This window comes from Pristis pectinata, chromosome 19 (genome assembly GCF_009764475.1).
Source record: "Pristis pectinata isolate sPriPec2 chromosome 19, sPriPec2.1.pri, whole genome shotgun sequence".
Taxonomy (NCBI): Eukaryota; Metazoa; Chordata; class Chondrichthyes; order Rhinopristiformes; family Pristidae; genus Pristis; species Pristis pectinata.
In genome coordinates, this window is record NC_067423.1 from 701,161 (window position 1) to 726,702 (window position 25,542).

The following is a 25,542-nucleotide window of genomic DNA, read 5'->3' on the forward strand; positions in this document are numbered from 1 at the left end:
GGAGACGATTTTCTAGACAGTTGTATTGCTAGTTCATTATGCCAGTGTGGATAAATATTATACATAAATAGCAAACAATTGATACTTAATTGGAATAAAAAAACTGCAGATGCTGGAAATCTGAAGCCAAAGCAGAAACTGCTGGTAGCAGTCAGGAGTTTGAGCAGCATCCATGGAGAGAGAAGCAGAGGTATTGTTTCAAGTCAAGGACTCTTCATAGTGAGAAGATGAGAAAACAAGTGTGTTAAGTTGCAGAGAGGTGGAGCGATCATGGGGAAAGTCTGTGACAGGATGCAGACCAGAGTGGTCAAGGTAACAACTACATTAGAAACTGGCAGGTAGGGAGAGAAACAATAAAGCAGAGAGGTACATCCACGTGTGTGGAGACAGAGAAAACAAAACAGGCTTCTCTGAAGGTAGTAAATTCAATACTAAGCCTGAGGATTTCACTGTGCCCAGAAAGATGTGTTGGTAGGGTCACCCTGAATGTTGTTAGAACAATGTACTAGGTTGAAGCAGAGAGGTCAGAATGGGAGTGGGATGAACAATTAAAGCACTTCTTCCAACTTAGTATATTGCATTCAATGTTGTCTCCTTGACAGCAGAGAAACCAACACAGATTAGAGGACTGCTTTGCAGAAACCTCCGTTCAGTCTACATGGGTGACTCTGAACCTCCAGCAGCCTGTCTTCATCCTTCTACATTCCGACTGTGTCCATGGTAAGCTTGAAGAGCATCACATCTTGCGTCTGGACATATTGCAGCCCCAAGGACTTAATATTGAATTGAACAGTTTCAGACCGCACTCTCCTCTCTGCTCTCTCTCTACAGATGTGTCGGCATGTCTCTGCTAAAATTTGATTCTTTTGTTTCCCTTTTGCCTCTGCCAGATTTTCTGTTACATTGACAACCTTGGTCTGCACCCTAACATAGACATCTCATCTATCTCCCACCTCCTCCTATCTCCCCACATCCCTCCTATCTCCCACTTCCCCACCTCCTCTTATCTCCCAATATCCCACATCCCCCCTATCTCCCCACATCCCCCTATCCCCCCTATCTCCCCACATGCCCCCCTCCCACCTCCCCACATGCCATCTCCCACCTCCCCGCATCCCCCCTATATCCCCACCTCCCCTCTACTCTGCCCACTTTCCCCTCTCTGCAACTTACATCGTACCTATCCTCATACTCGATGAAGGGTTCCTGACCTGGAACATGGACTGCTTCTCTTCCTGCTGAAGATTCCAGCAATTTGTGTTCTTCAATGGAGTTTGTAACCTGTTGAAATCTCTGTCTGCTTGTCAGAGTGATGTTGTGTAGTGATGTTCTGATCATATTTCTATTGTTTTTATTAAACGTTGAATACACAATTAAAATGTTCACTTTGCTGTAAATTGACTTACACTGCCTGGTCTTGGGTAAGGCACCTTGCCCTCATAAGGTGCCCAGTGATACTCAGGCCCTGGTTTGTGTGCGTAGGGTCCGTTAAATGCTTCACGGATTGCAGACATGTGGTAAACACAAACTGCGTACCCCTGGAATACATTGCTGTAACATACAGATCAACCAACAAGTGTGAATTAAAATAATTTATCATTCAGTTTCAATATACATTCAAAAACTTAAAATTGTGAAGCACCTTTCATAGAACCATGTCCTCCCAAAGCACTTTACAGCCATTTCAGTATTCACTGTGGCAGTGAAGGAGACAAGACAGTAATTTATAAACAAGCTCCAACAAATGTAGGATGTTCTTAATGTGCATTTAAAGGCGCAGCATCTCTCTAATTTTTCTGCCAGGTATTTACTTTGGCTGCTTCCTGAACACATATTTGCTTCACTAATGAACCTAATTACTGTTTCTGCCATAATTTACAGAGTCAGTGCGTGGCTGGTGTCAGAGTGGAATTAAGGTACCTGTGCAGAACCCCAAAGTTTCATCACATCTGCTGTCAACTTCCACAACATTGTCACTTCCATTTGTTCCATCTTAGACTCTCCACTCTCTTTCCATCTCAGGGGCTAGGTTAGTGACCAATGTCCACTGAAGGCTGACAGATTGCTGCAGCTGCCTTGACCACACGTCCTCCCATCTTGCTTTCTGTAGGGACACCATTCCTTTCTCAGGTTCTCAGCATCCACTCTATGTGCTGGTCATTGCACTGTGCTCACTGCTACTTCTCAGGTTCCTTCCTTTTCCTTTAACCATGATTTCCCATCCAAAATAGTTAGCAGCTTTTCACACTGTCTGTTGAGTGTTGTCTCACATTAATCTCTACCCTGTACTTTTCTGAAACACTGCCTAACAGCCACATCAGGCACCTTGATGCACTGGAAATGTAGAGCCAATGTTGTAGCCATGAAATTCTCCAAATCCACTAACAAATCAATGTCAGTGTTATCACCCAGTCTAACATTCCCCAGTCTGACATCTCCCACGCTGATATCCCCCCGTCTGACATCCCCCCAGTCTGACGTCCCCACGCTGACATCTCCCAATGACACTTGGATGGCTCTGTCAGGCAGGTTACAAAAGAATCCCAAAATAAGTACTCTATTATGAACAATTACCAGCTGGAGATAGGAAAAATATTTAAGGATGTTTCACAGCGTCCTTGAAAAATGTAACCTTGTGGAAATTCTTGGTCCATGGACAGTCTGAAGTGAGCAGGATCATTCAGGGTGGGACTGAGATCCTTGACTCTATTCAAGTGGAACAAACAGAACCCTGTGTACCACCACCCAAACTATCCACTGAGCTCCCCGTCAATAACTTCCTCCAACACCTCGGCAGAGACTGGGGGTTCCACACCAGCTTCATCCATTGCTTCAGAGCTGACAGAAGTTGACTTGGAACAAATTATTGCAAATCCTGAGGGACTACCTCAGAAGTTGGGAGGTTTCTCAACCTCATCTGTTCCAGTACTTGCTCCTCTTGTCACCTCTTCATCTCCCACCTGGAAAAAAGACTGTTCTCCCTTTTCCTCAATCTACTGGTCTCTACATCGATCATTTCTGTAACATTTAACCTCTCACCACTCCCAGATGAATCTTCCTTTCCAACGTTCCGCCCCTTCCACCTGAAGGGACTGTTCCCTCACTGACCCTTTGGTTCACTCCTCCATCTCCACCAACACCCCTTCCACTTCTCACGGCCCTTCCCCGCACAGAGATATAAGATACAACGCCTGTCCATTCCCAGTGTTCTGGGCCCCAAACAGTCCTTTCAGATGAAGCGACAATTCACTTGCCTTTCTTCCAAATTAGTACGCTGCAGCTGGTGTTCACAGAATGGTCTCTACTGGAGAAACCAAATGAAGAACTTGGGTGGCTGCTTTGCAGGACACCTCCATTCTGACCACCATGGTAGCCTTGAACTCCAAACATCTGTCACTATCCATCCCATTCCCTGACTGGCCAATCTATCTTTAGCCTCGAACAGTTTTCCAGTGAAGCTCGACATTCCTCGAGGAACAGCACATCATCTTCTGCTTGGCAATTTACAGCCTTTGGCATTCAACTTGATTCTCTAATTACGGGTAATCGACCTTACCAGATGTGGTTGAGAACCTTGTCTCGTACCTAAACCTCCTCCAAACCACCAGCTGGATTAACAAGTCTTGGCCCTCTCTCAGCCAGCACCACCTCTGGGTCTCCATTCCATCACAGACATTCCTTTTGTACTCTCTATCTCCCCATTCTCCACAACCATAAGTATTCTTGATTTTTAACTTTTCTGAGTTCTGATGTAGGGTCATCAGCCTGAAACATTAACTTCCCTCTCCACAGATAATGCCTGATCTGCCATCTATTTCCATCATCTTCAGATTTTATTCCATATTCCAGCATCTTCAGTTCTTGGACTTAAGATAAGATGGATGGACGCAGAGAGAATGTTGGGAAGAAGAACAAACTATAGCAAAGCCCAAGCTGTGCTAGCTGAGTACAGAATGGTATTGACTTTTTCCCCATGGAAACTCGTTGAAAGAAAATTTGTGAGGTTTGTATTGGTCAACTACACAATTTTGCCCACAGATACAACTTGATGGTTGGGGGAATGTGAGGAGGTCAACTTTCAGACAGGAAGTGGTTTTGAGATGGAACTCCCAGACAGTGAAGAAATCAATCATTCAGAAGGGAATAGAATGGGCACTTGGGGGCAAGTCATTAGTCAGGACATTGGGAAAGAGCAGGGAAATGGGACTGATGGGATTGCTCTACTAAAGCAGAGGGAGACTAGGTGGGCTGAATTGATCACCATCATTGTATGAGTTTTTTGCCACTATTGAAATCAGTGGAGTGCAAAATAAATCTGGGGTGAACCAGTCGTGCTTGTACATCAGAAGTCTCCAAACTTCCTGCATGATACCATCTCATTCTGGCTTCATAATGGAATGAGTGCAGGTTACTTCCAGAGGGCTCACAGGCTCCAAATTAAATTTCACTTCTGGCCACTTTGCAACATTATTTTCCATTGTTTTCAGTATAAAACAAAAGTGGATGATCCTTTGAAGCAGTCTCCCTGTACAATGTAATAAACAGAGATTTCTGAGATTGCATTCACGCTCCCCTGCACAAGCATGGTGACTGACCTTCAAGTAACTTGCAGCAATATTTCTGATCTGACAGCTCTTCACAGAGTCACAGTTGATTAATATTAGAAATAACAGCATTATTTATTTTATAATATCACAGGGGTCCAGAGGGGAAAATGATTGAGAAGTCTCGACAGGCTGACCGTAAAATCAAATAATGTGAGCATTGGCCTTCTCGATGTGTTCAACATTCATCGGCCTATGAGTCATAGTCATAATGCCATAAAGCATGAAAACAGGCCATTCGGCCCAACTTGTCCATGCCGACCAAGCTTGCCCCATTTGCCTGCATTTGTCCCATATCGCTCTAAACCTTTCTTATCCATGTACCTGTCCAATTGACTTTTAAATGCTGTAATTGTACCCACCTCTACCACTTCCTCTGGCAACTCGTTCCACACACCCACCACCCTCTGTGTGAAAAAGTTGCCCCTCAGATTCCTCTTAAATATGATGACACTTGCAGTCTGCCCCCAGAACACTCTATGCAAAAGATGCATTTCACTTTGTGTTTAGATGTACATGTGACTAATAAAGATATCTTATCTCTTAACTCTCCCCTCTCAGCTTAAACCTATGCCCTCTAGTCCTTGAGTCCCCAACCCTGGGAAAAAGACTGTGTCTATCTATGCCCCCCCCATAGTCTTATACTCCTCTATACGGTCACCCCTCATGGTTTTATACACCTCTATAAGGTCACCCCTCATGGTTTTATACTCCTCTATATGGTCACCCCTCATGGTTTTATACACCTCTATAAGGTCACCCATCATGGTTTTATACTCCTCTATACGGTCACCCCTCATGGTTTTATACACCTCTATAAGGTCACCCATCAGTCTCCTGCAGTCGTAAGGAATAAAGTTCTGGCCTGTCCAACCTGTCCCTATAGTTTAGGCTCTCGAGTCCTGGCAACATCCTTGTAAATCTCCTCTGCACTCTTTCCAGGTTAATGACATCTTTCCTAGAGCAGGGTGACGAAACCTGAACACAATCACATAACACCACAGTGGTCAGAGTCTGTGCCCACAATAACCCCACACACTTGTTTAAAAGAGCGGTGCTGAGCTTCCAACTCTGCTCCAACCCCTGACAATACCCAGGCAATTACGCCAGATATCTCCAGTACAGGAGGTTAATCCCAACAAATGTTGAAATATTAGTCTGTGTTGGAGCAGACGGTGGGAAGAGAGAGGACTCTAAAGGGCATGGGTTTGTTAAATTAGAAAAAAATACAAGGGTTTGTCTAGCAAGGGTGATGGTGCATAGGCTAATTAATAGAAGGTTTCAGAAAAAGGATTTTTATTCTATTGAAAACTTTTGCTGGGTTCAATATTTGCACCGACTTTTATATCAGCCAATATGACAAAAACCAAAGCTCCAACCTGGACACAGCAACACGAAGCGAACTCTTTACATCTCCATCAGAAAAACAGCAGAGAACGAGTGGTCAATATCTCACCACAAATCTTTCAGCTACATCAGCCTTACAGGGGGAGAGACCTTCATGGTCGCACAGGTGGGAAGGGGATTATGGAGAGAGGAGGACCACCGTGGTTGTGGGGATGAGGCAGGGTGGGTGCGGACGTGACAGGGAGAAGGCAGGGTAGGTGCGGACCTGAGGGGGAGAGGGCAGGGTGGGTATGGATCTGAGGGCGAAAAGGCCTGGTGGACCATCCAGGGGCAACAGGCCAAGGCGCCATCCACAGGGAGGGCGGGTAATTGGAAGTGGACCTCCCCAGGTGAAGAGGGTGCGGACAGGGCCAGGGGTAGTGGAGAACGGTGCAGGTAAATGGAATTCGTGAAGATGGGTACAAATGCAGCAGAGATATGATGGGCCAAAGGGCCTGTTTCCATGCCGTATGGCACTGTGACTAACAGGGCAGGAGTTTGGGTGGGGCAGAAGCCATGGGGAGGGGGTGAGACACTGAGAGATCGAGGGGAACAGACTGGGAGGTAGGCAAATGGGTTTGAGTGAAGGGGAAAGGCTTCACCTGGTGAGGGGTAGGGCTGAAGAGATCTCTAGTGCTGATCAGGTTTACCATGGATATCCTGTGGGATGGGTTAAGGGGAGGTGGGAGATGGGCCGAATTCATGGTGCACCAAAACACAGAACTGCTCAACCGCAAGAAACTGCAGAGAGTTGTGGACACACCTCAGTCCATCACGGAAACCAACCTCCTCTCCATGGACTCTGTCTACACTTCCTGCTGTCTCGAGAGAGCAATTAACATCATCAAAGGCCCCTCCCACCCCGGTCATTCTCCCCTCTCCCGTTGGGCAGAAGATACAAAAGCACACGAGCACGTATCGTTAGGCTCAAGGACAGCTTCTATCCCACTGAATGGACCTCATGTGATAAAGATGAATTCTTGATCTCTCAGTCTACCTCATCATGGCCCTTGCATTTTATTAGTCTACCTGCACTGCACTTTCTCTGTAACTGTATCACAATTTTCTGCATTCTGTTATTGTTTACCTGGATGGCTTGCAAACAAAGCTTTTCACTGCATCTCAGTACATGTGACAATAATAAACCAATTACCAATTAATCTGATTTCTTGGCATCCTAATGCCAAAGGTATCATGTAGAGGTGGCTCTTTACCTTGTAGTTCTGAACAAGATGTAGACATCAGGGTTTCTGTGATCTCTAGTCTGCAACAGAAACACATCCTCTGTAACACAGAAACACAGGGAATTATTGATTGTGCAGCATATGACCCTTTGTGAAAATATCAAAACACTAAAGCAGTATTTCAGAGAAGTCTCTGCTCAGGTTGGCCACTTTGTCTAAGGACTGGATGAGATAAACTGTTCTATCTCTTGCAACTGAAAGAAACAAACCCGTAGCTAATTAATAGTTAATTATACAGGCTAAGTAGCCTTGATGAAGAGATTAATAAGTTTAGAGGTCTTCTACTTAGAACCATAGAACAATACAGCACAATACAGGCCCTTCGGCCCACCATGTTGTGCCAACCTTTAAACCACGCCTAAGACTATCTAACCCCTTCCTCCCACATATCCCTCTATTTTTAATTCCTTCATATGCTTATCTAACAATCTCTTGAACTTGACCAATGTATAAGCCTTCACCACCACCCCAGGCAGTGCAGTCCATGCACCAATCACTCCCTGGGTGAAAAACCTCCCTCTGACATCTCCCTTGAACTTCCCACCTTAAAGCCATGCCCTCTTGTATTGAACATTGGTGCCCTGGGAAAGAGGTGCTGGCTGTCCACTTTATCTATTTCTCTTAATATTTTGTAATATACTTCAGAATAGTGTGAGACCTGTCCTGGCTTGAAGGGACTATGCCTCAATAGACCCATGACCAATAACCATGCAGGTACCTTGTTAGTGAGGTTGGGTGGGTTTAGTGTAGGTTAGCATGGGGTTGGGAAGCTGAGGGAAGATTCAGAAATGGAAATGGACTGCAGATCACTGGAGAGTTTGAAAAGCTTCAGGAACAGCTTCTTGCCCTCTGCCATCAGATTTCTGAACGGTCCATGAACACTGCCTCGTTATTCCTCTTTTGCACTATTTATTTGTTTTTATAACTTATTGTAATATTAAGTTTTCATGTCTTGCACTGTACTGCTGCTGCAAAACAACACATTTCACGACATGTGTCAGTGATAATAAACCTGATTCTGAAGCAGAGAAAATAATAGTTGGAAAATAGTCAACTAAGGAGTCTGCTTGTGCTTAATGGTACATATGGATCGGTGTAGTGAATTCAGTGTAGTCAAAGGCACTGATAGACAGAACAAAGACTAATATAGGTAACTGAAGGAGGAGCAGGACTGTGAGCTTAATGTTCTTCGTTGCAGGGTTTTCAGAGGGGATAGAGATGGTGAGGAAAATGAGAGTGGACATGGGAGTACGGGTTAAAGAAACAATAACAGTTGTGCAAAGGGATGATATATTAGGACTGGCAATGAGCTGTGTGGTTTGGAACAAGGAGACTGCACTATTGGGAGTGCGCTTTTGAAATCCAAACAGTCCAGGGGAGGTAGGATAGTGAATCTGTCAGTAGATTTTTGTCAAATGCAAATGCCCAAGGGCAGCAATAACTGGGGGCTGGGGGTGGGGGTGGGAGTTCAATTATCCTTGTGTTACCAGGGAGACAGTCAGAGTGAAAGATACAAAGGCCATAGAACTCCTTAACTGCATTCAGGATTTTTTAATCAGTATGGAATAAGCTGGACAAGGAGGGTCAGTTGTCAGTTTAGTTTCAGGGAATGAAGCTGAGCAGTGGATGCAGCATTGTGGGAGAGATCAGCATTCAGTTGGATTGAACATAATTATGGAAAAGTACCAAACTGCCTGATCTGTGTTACAAGATCAAGAAGTAACTCACCAAAGTGGACAGGAAATAACTGTTGAAGCTGAATCAGTTTCAGAACAATGACAAGGAAATTCAAAGTGTTTTGGGGTGAACGGTCCCACAGAAAAAGAATGTTGTGTTGCTAAAGTGGTTGTGCTTTGGATGACAAGATGCAGAAAGGGTAAGATGAGGCAAAAGAGGGAAGGTGATACAGAAAGACGGATCATAATAAAGAAATTTGCAGGAGATACCAAACGTTTCTGTGTAGTTGAGAGTTAGGGAGAAAACAAGATGACAGGAAGGTATTGATGGTCTGGTCAGTTGGGTGGAGGGATGGCAAACAGAATTTAAACCAAAGACATGTTGAGTTGGGGAGGTGCAACCAGGGAAAGGAATGTACCATTGATGGTGAGAACAGAGACCTAAAGTAAATGGTAGGAGGATGAGAGGAGAGATGAGGAAAATTGTTTTCACCCAGACACAGTGGAGGCCCGTCACTCGAGAGGTTGGTGGAGGCAGAACCTCTCACCACACTTAAAAACCACTTGGATATAGACGTGGCATACAGATTTAAACATTAGTTGTTCTTTAGAGAGTATACAATGGTGATTAGTATTGTGGCTACTGAAAAATGTCAGCTCGTCACAGAGAGGCTGATATGGAATTTGTAAACAGAGGGATGATGTGACCTGCAACACCTGGGGAGAGGGTGAGCAAACCGTTGTAAACTGCCTCTCAATAAGACCAGACTGTTGGGCCATTAAACCTGGATTGTGATACATTAATATATGGGAGAAGGCTACTGTAGGAAAAAATGCTTCAGTTTACTCTAAATATTAGACCACAAAAGGAGCTTCATTCCACCACCAACTTCTTCATTTTTCCACAGCTGGCTGGTTTGATTATGTTCAAAATGACTAAAGTAGATAGAACATAGAACAGTACAGCACAAGAAAGTTTGGAGCAGGAGGAGCCAACCAGCCCTGTAGAGACTGGATGGGCTGGATTTGTCTCATAGAACATCGAACAGTACAGCTCAATACAGGCCCTTTTGCCCACAATGTTGTGCCACCCTTTAACCTTGCCTAAGGCCATCTAACCCCTTCCTCCCACATATCCCTCTAACTTAAATTCCTCCATATGCTTATCTAGTAATCTCTTGAATTTGACCAATGTACCTGTCTTCACCACCGCCCCAGGCAGCACATTCCATGCTCCAACCACTCTCAGGGTAAAAAACCTTACTCTGATATCTCCATTGAACTCCCACTCATTACCTTAAAGCCATGCCCTCTCGTATTGAGCATTGGTGCCCTGGGAAAGAGGCGCTGGCTGTCTGCTCTATCTATTCCTCTTAATATCTTGTATACCTCTATCATGTCTCCACTCATCGTCCTTCTCTCCAAAGAGTAAAGCCCTAGTTCCCTTAGTCTGTCTTCATAATGCATACTCTCTAAACCAGGCAGCATCCTGGTAAATCTCCTCTGCACCCTTTCCAACGTTTCCAAATCCTTCTTATAATGAGGCGACCAGAACTGGACACAGTACTCTAAGTGTGGTCTAACCAGACTTTTATAGAGCTGCATCATTACCCCGCGGCTCTTAAACTCGATCCCTTGACTTATGAAAGCTAACATCTCAAAAGCTTTCTTAACTACCCTATCCACCTGTGACGCAACTTTCAGTGATCTGTGGATATGAACCCCCAAAGCCCTCTGCTCCTCCACACTACCCAGAATCCTGCCATTAACTTTTTATTCTGCCTTGGAGTTTGTCCTTCCAAAGTGTACCACCTCACACTTCTCTGGATCGAACTCCATCTGACACTTCTCAGCCCAGCTCTGCATCCTATCAATGTCCCTCTGCAATCTTCGACAATCCTCTACACAATCCATAATACCATCAACCTGTGTGTCATCTGCAAACTTGCCAACCCATGCTTCTACCCCCTCATCCAAGTCATTAATAAAAATCATGAAAAGTAGAGGTCCCAGAACTGATCCTTGTAGGACACCACTAAGTCACAGCCCTCCAATCTGAATGCACTCTCTCCACCACGACCCTCTCTGCTTTCTAGAGTCAAGCCAATTCTGAAACCACATGGCCAAGCTTCCCTGGATCCCATGCCCTCTGATTTTCTGAAGAAGTCTACCATGTGGAACCTTGTCAAATGCCTTACTAAAATTCACGTAGACCACATCTTACTGCACTACCCTCATCAATCTGTCTGGTCACCTCCTCAAAGAACACTATCAGGCATGTGAGACATGATCTGCCCTTCACAAAGCCATGTTGGCTGTCCCTGATCAGACCATGATTCTCCAAATGCCCATAGATCCTATTTATAAGAATGCAGAACAATACCCCAGACTCAGACCATGTGAACTCACACCTTTCATCAGCGCTATATTTCAGTTTACATTGGACAAACCAGGATGCCTCTTAGAGTCATAGAGTCACACAGCATGGAAACAGTCCCTTTGGCCCAACTCGCCCTCCATGCTGACTGTGTTGCCCAGCGAGCTAGTCCTATCTGTCCGTGTTTTGCCCATAGCCCTCTAAAACTATCTAGATGGCTTTTAAATGTTGTTAATGTGTCCGCCTCAACCACTATTTCTGGCAGCTCATTCCAAATACGCACCACCCTTTGTGTGAAGAAGCTGCCCCTGATGTCCCTTTTAAGTCTCTCACCTCTGATCTGAAACCTGTGCCCTCTTGTTTTTAGCCCCTCCCCCTGGGATAAAGACTACATGCTTTCACCCTGTCTATGTCCCTCATTATCTTATATTCCTCTATCAGGTCACCCCTCAATCTCCTACGTTCCAGGGAATAAAATCCTAGTCTACGCAACCTCTCCTTGTAACTCCGGCCCCCAAGTTTAGGCAACATCCTGGTAAATCTTTTCTGCACTCTTTCTAGTTTAATAACATCTTTCCAACAGGGTGACCAAAATTGTACACAATACTCCAAGTGCGGAATCACCAATGTCTTATATAACTGCAACGTAACTTCCCAACTCCCATACTCAATGCCCTGACTGATGAAGGCCAGGGTGCTAAATACCTTTCTCACCACCCTGCCTACCTGTGATGCCGCTTTCAGTGAACTATGCACTTGTACTCCTAGGTCCCTCTGTTCCATAACACTCCTCAGGACCCTACTGTTCATTCTTCACTCAACAGATTCAGTGTTGGATGAATACTAGGCCCCTCCCCGTCTGTGGGGAGTGCATTGGCTGCAATTATCAACTGCTGGCTGCTTGCTTCTCCTCTGAAGAATGGTGTGTGACAGCTGACAACGGGAAGGCTGTGCACTTTACTCTCTTCAATGGTGCCCAAGGCATGTCAAAGGGCAAGAGGTTGTAAGGATCTAAGTGCAATTTACAGATATTAAAGGAACTGATAACAGGTTGAGGGCATTTTAAATAATTGTTGTATTTTCTTTAATGTTTAATTATCATAGGTCAAGGCATAGAGTATAAGAAGTGGGAGGTTATGTTGCAACTTTACCAAACATTGGTTAGACCACACTTGGAGCACTGTGTACAGTTCTGGTCACCAAGCTGTAGCAAGGATGTGGTTGTGCTGGAGGGAGTGCAGAGGCGAGTCACCTGTATGTTGCTTGGATTGGAAGACTTTAGTTGTAAGGAGAGATTTGATAGGCTGGGCTTGGTTTTTCATGGAGTGAAGGCTGACCTGATAGAAGTTATGAGAGGCATAGATAGGGCATATAGTCAAATCTTTGTCTCATGGCAGGGGTATCAAAACCAAGAGGGCATAAGTTTAAGGTGAGAGGTTGGAGATTTGAAGGGGATCTGAGGGGTAAGTTTTTTTTACACAGGGAGTGGGTGATATCTGGAACTTACTGCCAGAGGAGGTGGTGCAATCAGATATATGCAGGGCATTGAAGGATACTGTCCCAATGCAGGCAAATGGAATCTGTGTAGATGGGCAAACAAAGTCAGCATGGATGTTTCTGTGCTGTCTGACTCTGTGACTTTGACTCAGGAGCCAGGGAGATTGGGAATTTTGGAGCTTCCCCTCTGCCCAGTTCTGAGCTGCTGTTGGAATTCTTGCTACAGTCCTCAGTCTGCTGAAGGCTGGTACACATGGAACTCTGCCCAGTAACTAGTTGGCCAAATGTGGTGCACCACCAAACTAATGGGTAGTCCTGGCAGAACTGAGCAGCAAACACCCATTATTACAACTTCCAGTGTACTGCATTGTGGTTGGAATTTAAACTTCAGTCAGGAGTCCCCTTTAACAAAATATGACTTCAACAGTTTTAGTGGGAGTAATAGAATTGCTTATTTAAAAACCAATAGCATCTTGTTCCGTAATATATGATTCAGAGATGGAAATGCAGCTCTGATTTCCAGCTTGAAGTGCCTGACGAGGACTGGATACGACAGAACACTCCCAACCCTGAACCCAACACAAGTGATTGTGTGGAGGGAGGTATAACTGGAGGTAGAATGAGTTACCCATTTCATCAAAATGTGTCTCAATCCCGTTGGGCCCCAGCACTGAGCAGATCAGTCTGGTCTTCATGAATGTGCTCCATTTATTGACCAGAACCCGTTGTCCTCCAATGTCATTCTGAAGAGAAACAAGAAACAGCAGTAGATTAACATATCAATACACTCATCAGAAGATCATCAACATCATTTATTTTTATCCTTCCAGTTCTACTCATTATTGTTTTGAATAACAAGTGGACTAATTAACTGCAGTTGCTCAGTGCAGAGAATGGGCTTTGTGAATTTAAAATCAACTTGATTCAGCTAAACTACTTATCACATCAATTGTTATTGATTTCAAAGTACATGCTGTGCACAATGCTGTTCACAATTGACTATTCAAACAGTTTCCCCCGGGGTACACTATGTATGCTCTTGGCAATAAATATTTACTTGCAGATCTACTTTAGGTGAAGTCAAGTCTTCCAGAGGGAATAATGGGCAAAGCATTCTGTCGTGTCAGATCAGCACTCTGAAAGGAAACCTTGTATTTTTTCCTCACCAACTCTTGCAGGAAGAACATAGAACATGGAACATAGAACGTAGAATGTGGAACAGAGAACAGTACAGCACAGGAACAGGCCCTTTGGCCCACCATGTCGGTACTGAACATGATGCCAAATTAAACTAATCCTCTCACCCTGCACATGATCCGTATCCCTCCACTCCCTGCCTGTCCATGTGTCTGTCTAAATGCCTCTTAAATGTTGCTGTCGTATCTGCTTCCACCACCCCTGGCAGCCCGTTTCAGGCACCCAACACTCTCTGTGTAAAAAACCAGCCCCGCACATCTCCTTTAAACTTTGCCCCTCTCATCATAAATACATGTCCTCTAGTATTTAACATTTCTATGCCAGGAAAAGATAGAAATAAAGGACTGCAGATGCTGGAAAAAAGATTCTGTCTACCCTATCTATGCCACTCATAATTTTATAAACTTCTATCAGGTCTCCCCTCAGCCTCAGACGCTCCAGGGAAAACAACCCAAGTTCTTCCAACTTCATCTTGTAGCTCATATTCTCCAATCCAGACAATGCCCTGATGAATCTCTCTGCACCCTCTCCAAAGCCTCCAATTCTATATCCCCTGTATCCTTTGGCAACTTTCTTCACTGTCCACAACTTCACCAATTTTTGTGTTATCCACAAACTTACTTATCACAGCAAGTACATTTTCGTTCAAATCATTTATATATATCACAAACAACAGAGGCTCCAGGACTGGTCCTTGCAGAACACCACTGGGCACAAGCCTCCAGTCAAACACCCCTCCACCACTACCTGCGCCTTCTATTGGCTCAGCCAGTTTTGAAACTAGTGTTTATTGACTACAGCTCCATTTTCAGTACTATAATTCCAAGCAAACTCCTCACCGAACTCTGAGATCTGGGGCTCAACAACTCCCTCTGCAACTGGATGCTTGACTTCCTGACCAACAGACCACTATCAGTGAGGATCGGCAGCAATACCTCCAGCACGATTATTCTCAACATTGGTGCCCCACAAGGCTGCATCCTCATCCCTCTACTCTACTCCCTATACACTCACAACTGCGTGGCCAGATTCTGCTCTAACTCCATCTGCAAGTTCGCAGATGATACCACCATAGTAGGCCGTATCTCAAATAACGATGAGTCGGAGTACAGGTAGAGAACTTAGTGACATGGTGTCATGACAAAAACCTTTCCCTCAATGTCAGCAAAACAAAAGAGCTGTTTATTGACTTCAGGAGGGGGGCGGTGCACACGCTCCTGTTTACATCAACGGTACCGAGGTCAAGAGGGTTGAGAGCTTCAATTTCCTAGGAGTGAATATCACCAATAGCCTTTCCTGGTCCAACCACGTAGAAGTCACGGCCAAGAAATCTCCCCAGCACCTCTACTTCCTCAGGAAGCTAAAGAAATTTGGCATGTCCCTGTCGGCACTCACCAATTTTTATCGATGCATATAGAAAGCATCCTACCTGGAGGCATCATGGCTTGGTATGGCAACTGCTCTGCCATTGATAATGTGGTAAAGTGGTTCAGCAAATTTATGGATGACACAAAGATTGGGGGTGTAGTGGACAGCGAGGAAGGCTATTAAAGCTTTCAAAGTGATCTGGAACAGGTGGGAAAATGGGCTGAAAAATGGCAGATGGAATTCAATTCAAACAAGTGTGAGGTGATGCACTTTGGGAGGACGGACCAGAGTAAGACTCACACAGTGAATGGTTGGGCACACCTCAGAGGTAGAAGAAAGGGACCTGGGAATACAGATCCATAATTCCTTGAAAATGGCATCGCAAGTAGATAAGGTCATAAAGATTTTTTGGCACATTTCCCTTCATAAATCAGGGCATTGAGTACAGGAGTTGGGATGTTATGTTGCAGTTGTGTAAGAGGCCAAATTTAGAGTATTGTGTGCAGTTCTGGTCACCTACCTGCAGGAAAGATATCAATAAGCTTGAAAAAGTGCAGAGAAAATTTACATGGATGTTGCCAGGAGGGAGTACCTGAGTCATAGGGAAAGGTTGAATAGGTTAGGACTTTATTCTTTGGAGAGCGGGAAAATGAGGGGAGATCTTATAGAGGTATACAAAATTATGAGGGGTATAGATAGGGGGAATGCTGCAGGCTTTTTCCCCTCAGGTTGGGTGAAACTAGAACTAGAGGTCATAGGTTTAGGGTGAACGGTGAAATATTTAAGGTGAAATTCTTCACTCAAGCTGCCAGGGGAAGTGGTGGATGTGGGTTCAATTGTAACACTTAAGAGAAGTCGGTATAGGTACATGGATGAGAGAGGTATGGAGGGATATGGTCCAGGTGCAAGTAGGCAGAAAACAAGGCTAGCATGGACTAGATGGGCCAAAATGCCTGTTTCTGTGCTGTAGTTTTCTATGACTCTATCTTTGTGAACCTTTCCAGCAGAAAGAGAGAACCAAAGGACTGCAGATGCTGAAATCAAGATGAAAAACACAATGATGCTGGAGGAACTCAGCAGGCCAGGCAGCATCCACGAAGAAAAGCAGGTGGTCAACGTTTTGGGTCAGGACCCTTCTTCAGGACTGCAAGAATCTTTTCTACACCCTCTCTAGCTTAATCACATCTTTTCTGTAGTGTGGCAAACAGATCTGCACACAGTGCTCCAAGTGTGGCCTAACCAATATTCTGTACATCCGTAACATCATGTCTTGTACTCTTGTACTCAATTCTTCAGCCAAAGATGACAATCATGACATATGCTTTCTTTGGAACACCTAGACAACAACAAAACACACGTCAGGCTGCTGTTTATCGATTACAGCTTGGAGGTCAACGCCATCATCCCCTCAGTACTAATCAACAACCTTCTAAACCTGGGCCTCTGTACCTCCCTCTGCAACTGGATCCTTGATTTCCTTATAGGGAAACCACAGTCAGTGTGGATCGGTAGTAACATCTCTTTCTCACTGACAATCAACACAGGCGCACCTCAAGGATGTGTGTTTAGCCCACAGCTCTACTCTCTACACTCTCGACTATGTGGCTAGGCACAGCTCAAATGCCATCTATAAATTCGCTGATGATGCCACTGTTGGCAGAATCTCAGATGGCGATGAGGAGGTGTATAGGAGTAAGATAGATCGGCTGGTTGAATGGTGTCAGAACGACCACCTCACACTCAACGTCAGAAATACCAAGGACATGATTGTGGACTTCAGGAATGGGAAGTCAAGAGAACACACGTTGGTCTTCATTGAGGGGTCAGCGGTGGAAAGGGTGAGCAGTTTCAAGTTCCTGGGTGTCAACATCTCAGAGGATCTATCTTGGGCCCAACACATTGATGCAATCATGAAGCAGGCACGCCAGCGGCTCTAGTTCATCAGGAGTTTGAGGAGGTTTGGTACGTCACCAAAGACTCCTGCAGTGTAGAGAGTATTCTGACCGGTTGCATCGCCGGCTGGTATGGAAATTGCAATGCACAGGATTGAAAGAGGCTACAGAGGGTTGTAGACTCAGTCAGCTCCATCACGGGCACAAATCTCCCCACCATCGAGGATATCTTCAAGAAACGGTACCCCCCAAGAGGGCAGTATTCATCATTAAGGACCCTCACCACCCGGGACATGCCCTCTGCATATTACTACCATCAGGAAGGAAGTCCGAGCCCGAAGACCCACACTCAACGATTCAGGAACAGCTTCTTCCCCCCTGCCATCAGATTTCTCAATGGTCCATGAACACTACCTCGTTATTTCTCTTTTGCACTATTTATCTATTTTTGTAACTTATAGTAACTTTTATGCCTTTATGTCTTGCACTATACTGCTGCCGCAAAACAACAAATTTCACAACATATGTCAGCGATAATAAACCTGATTCTGATTCATCATCCTGTCTACCTGTGTCGTCACTTTCAGGGAACTATGTATCTGTGCCCCCAGGTCCCACTGCTCAAAAACACTGTGTAACTCCTGCCCCAGTTTAATTTCCCAAAATGCATCACTTCACAGACCTGATCAGTTCTCCCAAATTGGGTCACCTGATTTGTCTGAATTAAACTGCATCTGCCATTTCTCAGCCCATTTCACCAACACATTGATATCCCCACTCCCCACACCTCACTCCCACAAACTACACTCCACACCCACAACTCCCAGCCCCCACCCATGTCATTCACAGCTGAGCATAATCAACAATTGAGCCGTCAGAGCCCATTTGGGGAGATAAATCCAAATATTAACTACCCTTTTGGTGACGAAATTTCTTCTCAACTCTGTCCTGTATGGTGGACTCCTTACCTTTGTTTCTCGACATCCCAGCAGGAGAAACATTGACACAAATGACCCTACCAAGCCCTGTGAAAGTTTTGTACATTTCAATGAGATCATCTTTCATTCTTCTCAGCTAAGAGTGTATCGGCCAAGTCTGCTTCACCTCTCCCCGTACAGCAAACCCACCATCTCAGGAATCCTTAGACTCTCTCTGTCACAAATATCTTTCCTCAGGTCAAGAGACCAAACCTACATATGATACTTCAGATTCTGTCTCATCAAGGTCTACAGAACCTCCCACATTAACAGATGGTTTCACCAACACCACCAACCTGGTCTCATCCGATCAGTCATTCCCTTTATTTAGTTCATTCCCCCTCCCCCACCCTCTCTCCAACTTATTTTCTCACTTATTATCCAGTTCCAATAAAAAACCTTTGACTGGAACCCGTAACCCTATTTCTCTCTCCACAGAAGCTGCCTGAACTGCTGAGTGTTTACAGGATTTTGTGTTTTTATTTCACATTTCCAGCATCTGCAGTGTTTTTGATTTCCGATAATTGTTGAAAGACATCTCAATTTTTTGTACTTAAATACTTTTGACAGAAAGGCAAATCTGTTGTTTCTCTTCTGAGATAATATGCTGGTTTGTGCTTGAGAAGGGTTTGGATGTTGGGATGTTCATTGTTCCCTTGTTATGGGGAGAGGGTTTGTACAGACAGATTCAGACTTTGTCGACTGGTTGACGGTACTTCTGTAGGTTTAGTTACCCACAAACTGCATTATTCACAATGGACATTGTTTATTAAAATTGATTTGCAATGTTGAATTGGAATTGAATTGGAAGCTGGGAGTGTTTAGTGCTCAAGGTGATGAAGATTGAGGTGTTACTGGAGCACTGCACTCACTCACCACACACAGTCTCGCCACACGGGAGTAGATGGCAGTGTCTCCTCCCTCAGACTCCAGCGCCTTCTCCGTGAAGAAGAAATATACTTTGTCATCATCTCTGTCATCATTATCAGCAATCAGATGAGCTGCAACGAACTTGGGTTCTGTTGGTAAACATAATTATTCACATCGGTGTCATGGTGTGGAGGAACCAGTACCTGGTTAAAGGCAATGGATCCCAGCTGCCCCAGAGCTGGACATCCATTTGCTCATTAAACAATGAGGCAACATTAATATTTTTCCCATCTCCCTACCACCAATATGCTGCTGCAATTCCACCTTCTAAATATCGCATCCAAATTCAAGGCTTGTGGTTATAGCCACTTACATGTTAATGTTCAAGAAATAATAATTAGCTTTGTGCTAAACCATTACAGTTGATTCAGAAAAGCTTCTACATTTGTGATGACACATGTAACGTTGCAGAGCTGAGATGGTCACTCATTACTATTCAATGGTCACCCACTGTTACCCATTGGTCACTCACTGTTAACTCATGGTCATTCCTTGCTGTCTGATGGTCTCTCACTGTAACCTGATTGTGTCTCACTGTTACCTGATGGTCACTCACTGTTACCTGATGGTCACTCCTTGCTGCCTGATGGTCACTCCTTGCTGCCTGATAGTCACTCAGATGTTCTGGTTCCTAAATGACATGCTGCAGTTGTGAGCTAAAAAGATCTGCATAAAAAGTAATAAATTGGTACTCTGCCAAGAAATTCAAATATAAAGGTACAAAAGGAAGTCATTCCACCCACTGAGTCCAGACTGGTCGAAGTGAGCCCTGCAGAGAAGCACAGCCCCCATTTGCCCACATTAGGCCCGTATTCCTCCACACCTTTCCTATCCAAGTACCTGTCCAATGCCTTTCAAACAGTAATTGTATCTGACTCCACCATTCCTCTGGCAGAACATTCCAGATATTCACTGCCCTCTGCATGAAAAACCTACCCCTCAGATCTCCTTTAAATTTCTCCCCTCTCATCTTAAACTTGTGTCCTCTAGCTCTAGGCTCCCCTGCCCTGGGGCAAAGAGTCTATCTATCCTGTCTATGTTCCTCATAATTTTATAAACCTCCATCATTCATCCCTCAGTCTCCCGTGATCAACTGAGAATAAACCCGGTCTATCCAATCTCTCCTTATAACTACATTATATTACCTTCATTATTTATGTCTCTATTCCAGGTGACATCCTGCCGGGGTCAGATGGGATATACCCCAGGTTACCACGGGAGGCGAGGGAAGAGATGGCTGGGGCGTTGACAATGATATTTGCATTGTCCCTGGTCACAGGAGTGGTACCAGAGGATTAGAGGATGGCAAATGTTGTTCCCTTGTTCAAGAAAGGTAATAGGGATAATCCTGGGAGTTCCAGACCAGTGAGTCTTACTTCAGTGGTAGGCAAATTATTGGAAAAAAGTCTTGGGGACAGGACCTATGCGCATTTGGAGAAGCATAGTCTGATTAGGGATAGTCAGCATGGCTTTGTGAGGGGCATGCCTCACAAGCCTAATTGAGTTTTTCGAGGAGGTGACAAAACAAATAGATGAAGGTAGAGCGGTGGATGTGGTGTATATGGACTTTCGTAAAGTGTTTGACAAGGATCCCCATGGTAGACTCATCCAGAAAGTCATGAGGCATGCGATGCATGGAGACTTGGCTGTGTGGATTCAGGATTGGCTTGTCCACAGAAGATAGAGGGTGGTGATAGATGGAGAATATTCTTCCTGGAGGTCGGTGACCAGTGGTGTTCCGCAGGGATGTGTTCTGGGACCCCTGCCCTTTGTGATTCTTAAAAATGACTTGCATGAGGAAGTGAAGGGATGAGTTAGTAAGTTTGCAGATGACATGAAGGTTGGAGGGGTTGTGGATAATATAGAAGGTTGCCATAGGTTACAACAGGATATAGACAGGATGCAGAGTTGGGCGGAGAAGTGGCAGATAGAGTTCAATCCGGAAAAATCTGAAGTGATACACTTTGGAAGAACCACCTTAAAGGCAGAGTACAAGGTTAGTGGCAGGATTCTTAGCAGTGTGGAGGAACAGAGGGATCCTGGGGACCAAGTCCATAGATCCCTCAAAGTTGCCACGCAAGTCAATAGGGTGGTTAAGAAGGTGTATGGTGTGCTGGCCTTCATTAGTCGGGGGATTGAGTTCAAGAGCCGCGAGGTGATGTTGCAGCTCAAAAAACTCTGGTAAGACCATACTTGGAGTATTGTGTTCAGTTCTGGTCACCTCATTCCTGGAAGGATGTGGAAGCTTTAGAGAGGGTGCAGAGGAGATTTACCAGGATGTTGCCTGGATTAGAGAACATCTTACAAGGAAAGGTTGAGTGAGCTAGGGCTTTTCTCTTTGGAGCGAAACAGGGTGAGAGGCAACTTGATAGAGGTATATAAGGGGCATAGATGGAATGGACAGCCAGCACCTTTCCCCCAGGGTGGCAATGGCCAATACCAGAGGACATCACTTTGTCAGAGGAGAAAAGTTGAGGGGAGATGTCAGAGGTAGGTTTTTTTTTTACACAGAGAGTGGTGGGTGCCTGGATGCACTGCTGGGGGTGGTGGTAGAGGCTGGTACAACAGGGACATTTGAAAGACTCTTCGATAGGTACATGGATGTAAGAAAAATGGAGGGTTATGGGCTGTGTAGGAGGGAAGGGTTAGATTGATCATGGAGTAGGTTTATATAGATCGGCACAACATGGTGGGCCGAAGGGCCTGTACTGTTCTATGAATTGTTTCTTCACACTCTCTATTGTTATCACATCCTTCCTGTAGTGTGGTGACCAGAACCGTCCACAACACTCCAACTATAGTCTAACCAATGTTATATAGTCTAACCAATGCGGTGACCAGAACCGTCCACAACACTCCAACTATAGTCTAACCAATGTTTTGTACAGCTGCATAATGACATCCCAACTCTTGTACTCCGTGCTCAGGACGATGAAGGCAAGCGTACCAAATGCCTTCTTCACTATCCTGCGCTGCCAATTTCAGGGAGCTATGGACTTGCACCCCAAGGTTTCTCTGTATATCAGTGCCCTTGAGGTCCCTGCCATTTACTCTATGTTCTACCAGAATTTGACCTCCCAAAGTGCATGATGTTGGATTATGGTTCAGATCATTGTTTTCATTGGGTTTTTCCTCGCAGTTTTAGCTTTCTTTATGCTTGCTCATATGTTTGTATAATCACCCATTTGTCTGTAAACTTTTAGTGATGTAATATATTCAGTTCTGTAGTTCCTTTGTCTGCAAAGCTGAAGTGTAATTCATTCAGCACCTGTTAACAGGTTTCTTATCTAAACCAGGTTTAGACTGGTTTGCAGTATAAAGGAAGCATTTGCTCAAGTTCCTTTGTTACTTCTTTACTTGCCTTGCTTCCTAGTACAGGCTGACCCTGTCCGTGATGAACACCCAATAATACGACTACAATCATTAGATTTTTGCCTCATTCTTGACTTCCAAAGAACTTTCTGGATAACATCACCTCCAGATATAACAAAGACCTCACACTTGTCTGGATTAAATGTGGTGAAATGGTCGTGGTCAGCTGCTAGGACCTGAATGCTCCTTTCTTCTGTACATCAGTCAATGGTCTTCCATTTCCAGGGCACTGATCAATAATAATCCTGCTCTTTCCTGAGGTCACCAGCATTGCTCCCAGAGAGACAGGTGCCTTCTCCAGTTCATTATCAATACTGTGTTGTGTCATTATGGATGGTTCTGGACTGAAAATCTGCTACAAATATTCATTTTATTTTGAAATTGCAACATCTTACATTGATGTTTAATAACATGGTTCATTTTAATCTTGTTATGTGTGACAGATAAACAGAAGGTAACACCATTTACGTTCTGTTATTGACAACCACTTGCACTGTTGTTGAGGTGTAGGAGGGAACAGGAATTGTCTGGGTAGGAATGAATTGAATGTGTGTTCAGATCAGTGAACATTTCAATAACCACCTGATTGGTTCTTATGATGGAGGGTCATGGAATGATACATTTGACCCATTGAGTCTGACAGCTCGTTCAAAGACCCATCGAACCAGCCCAGCCCCTGCTCCTCCTCCTTATCCCAGCAACTTATAGTCCTTCAGTGTTTCTCTGAATCATTCTTGGAAGGACCTGAGGAACCTGTGCCCTTCAGCTTTGTGAATTTGTAATGCTGCATAATTCCTTATCTCTGTTCCTATGGAGATCCCAGCCTCCTACCACAACCACGGAGATATAGTTATTATTTGGTTCGTCTGGGCACCTACCATTATAAGTCTGAAGGCAGCAATTTAGAAAAGTTGTTTCAAAAAGCAGCAATGAAAGTGAGACTGGAATATTGTTTCATTCATTCCCAGCCTATGGGACCATCCACTTCATCTGAACACGTCCTGCTCTGTTGTTTGGACACTGCTACTTCACTGATAGACCCGTGACCTCCCACCCATCCTCACCCCACACTTTTGATGCTCCCATGTCTCTTCCACACACTGAGGGATATTTTTGTACCAGACAGCCCACTCCCACCGCCGACTCTCCCCTTGACTTGACATACTCTGTCATCTAGAGTTTCTCCAGCTGTTCCCATTGTTACTTTAACCCTGTACCTCATCCTTCCTCGAGACCTGTGCTGCCCTGTCTCCCATCTTTATGTCTCATTATATGTCACAGATTAGAGTCATCATCCCAGGCTCCCTGATGGATCCAGGACTGTAATCCTGACCCCTGTCCCAAATTATCAGAAGACTGTTTTCTGACATTTTAGCCTGATTGGGGAGTTAGATGTGACTCAGATTCCAGCACTTGCTTGCACTTCCTGCTCCTTCAATATTTGCTGTAATTAATATTTAACCACCAACCTGAATTTTGGGGAAAGGGGACCAGAAGGTCACACGATTGGTGGAGTTATTGATGGGTTGGAAGGGAGTTTTAGGCTGCAGGGTGGTATTGATGTGTTGGTGAAATGGGCCGTGGAATGGCAGATGGAACTTAATCTTGATAAATGTGAGGTTTGGGAGCACCAATGAGGTTAGGGCATACACCAAGAAGTGTCTAGACAAACACTTGAATCACCCAGGCATAGAAGGCTATGGGCCAAGCGCTGGAAGATGGGATTAATGCGATGGGTGCCCACTGGTCAGCAGGAGTGAGTGGAGTCGAATGGCCTGCTTCCGTGCTGGACCATCTGTGATTCTATGACTGTAAGTGAATGATTTCTATGGTCCAAAACTGAGAGCTCAGATCAGCTGTGCAGTTGTGATTTGACCCCAGCTGTGGTCACCTTCACTGCATTGTTCTGGCAGCCATTCAACAACAATTTACAGGAAGCTGCAGGTGTTTACCATTCAGCAGTCGCTCATCGTGCTCTGTTCTGGTTGCAGAATGGGAATTCAGGCTGCGAAATATTGCAGGATCTTCTCCAAAAAAGTCAGTGTAGAGTCCGATGTACAACTGGCCACCTAATGGGGACAAAGATTAGAAGTGGTGTCAGTCAATGGCAGACAAAAATAAAGTTTTTTATGTTCTAGATCAGAGAATTGTGGAAATAATCAGGCGGCAACTGTGGAGAAAGAAGCAGACATAAAGTTTCAGGTGGATGACCTTCTAACCTTGCCTGTCTCTCCCTCCCACTAACGTCTGAGAGGCTGGCAGTGGATGAGGGTGATGACTAACACTGGTGGGGAGCTGGGGGTGAGAATGGTGGGGAGCTGGGGGTGACACCGGTGACGGTGAGGAGCTGGGGGTGACACTGGGGGTGAGGATGGTGGGGAGCTGCTCACTAACACTGGTGGTGAGGATGGTGGGGAGCTGGGGGTGACACTGGTGACGGTGGGGGGCTGGGGGTGACACCGGTGACGGTGGGGGGCTGGGGGTGACACTGGTGATGGTGGGGAGCTGGGGGTGACACTGGTGACGGTGGGGGGCTGGGGGTGACACCGGTGACGGTGGGGGGCTGGGGGTGACACCGGTGATGGTTGAGAGCTGCTCACTAACTCTGGTGGTGAGGAGGTGGGTGAAATTGAGGGTGGGGGAGAGGTGGGGGTTTCTGTCTTGGACTAGGATCTACCATGCGATGGGAGAGGGGAGGGTGAATGTGTAGCATCAGGTGCGACACGAAGCGGAGGTTTGATCTGTAAAGACAGCTTCCCAACTCCACGCCACTCCTGAGTTTAGTCTGGAATTGGCTGAGGATGAAGTCGGAGCCAGATTCCTGTTACACCAGGCATTGGGATCACTGTGTTGTAGACTTCAGTCACCACTGGTGCCACTGTGCTTGATACCACCCAACTCTTCACTGTCCCCTGGTAGGACTTGACTGGAAACCAACTATCCTCATACCAACAGGAGTTCAGGAAACCTGGGGGACCTTCTGAGATCTCACCACAAAATGGTTAAACTCATAGCATTTGTT

The 25,542-nt window shown here is 45.1% G+C and overlaps 1 protein-coding gene across 1 annotated transcript in view; it reads right to left on the bottom strand.

Moving 5' to 3' along the window:
* Positions 1 to 25,542, bottom strand: part of LOC127580625 (semaphorin-3E-like) — a 198,562-nt gene that overhangs the window by 22,549 nt on the left and 150,471 nt on the right. The window contains exons 6-10 of the mRNA XM_052034285.1: positions 24,473 to 24,589; positions 19,095 to 19,237; positions 13,413 to 13,527; positions 7,205 to 7,274; positions 1,407 to 1,551 (exon numbers count right to left, since the gene is read on the bottom strand). Coding sequence (XP_051890245.1) covers positions 1,407 to 1,551; positions 7,205 to 7,274; positions 13,413 to 13,527; positions 19,095 to 19,237; positions 24,473 to 24,589 — 590 coding nt within the window. The remainder of the gene's footprint in view (positions 1 to 1,406; positions 1,552 to 7,204; positions 7,275 to 13,412; positions 13,528 to 19,094; positions 19,238 to 24,472; positions 24,590 to 25,542) is intronic.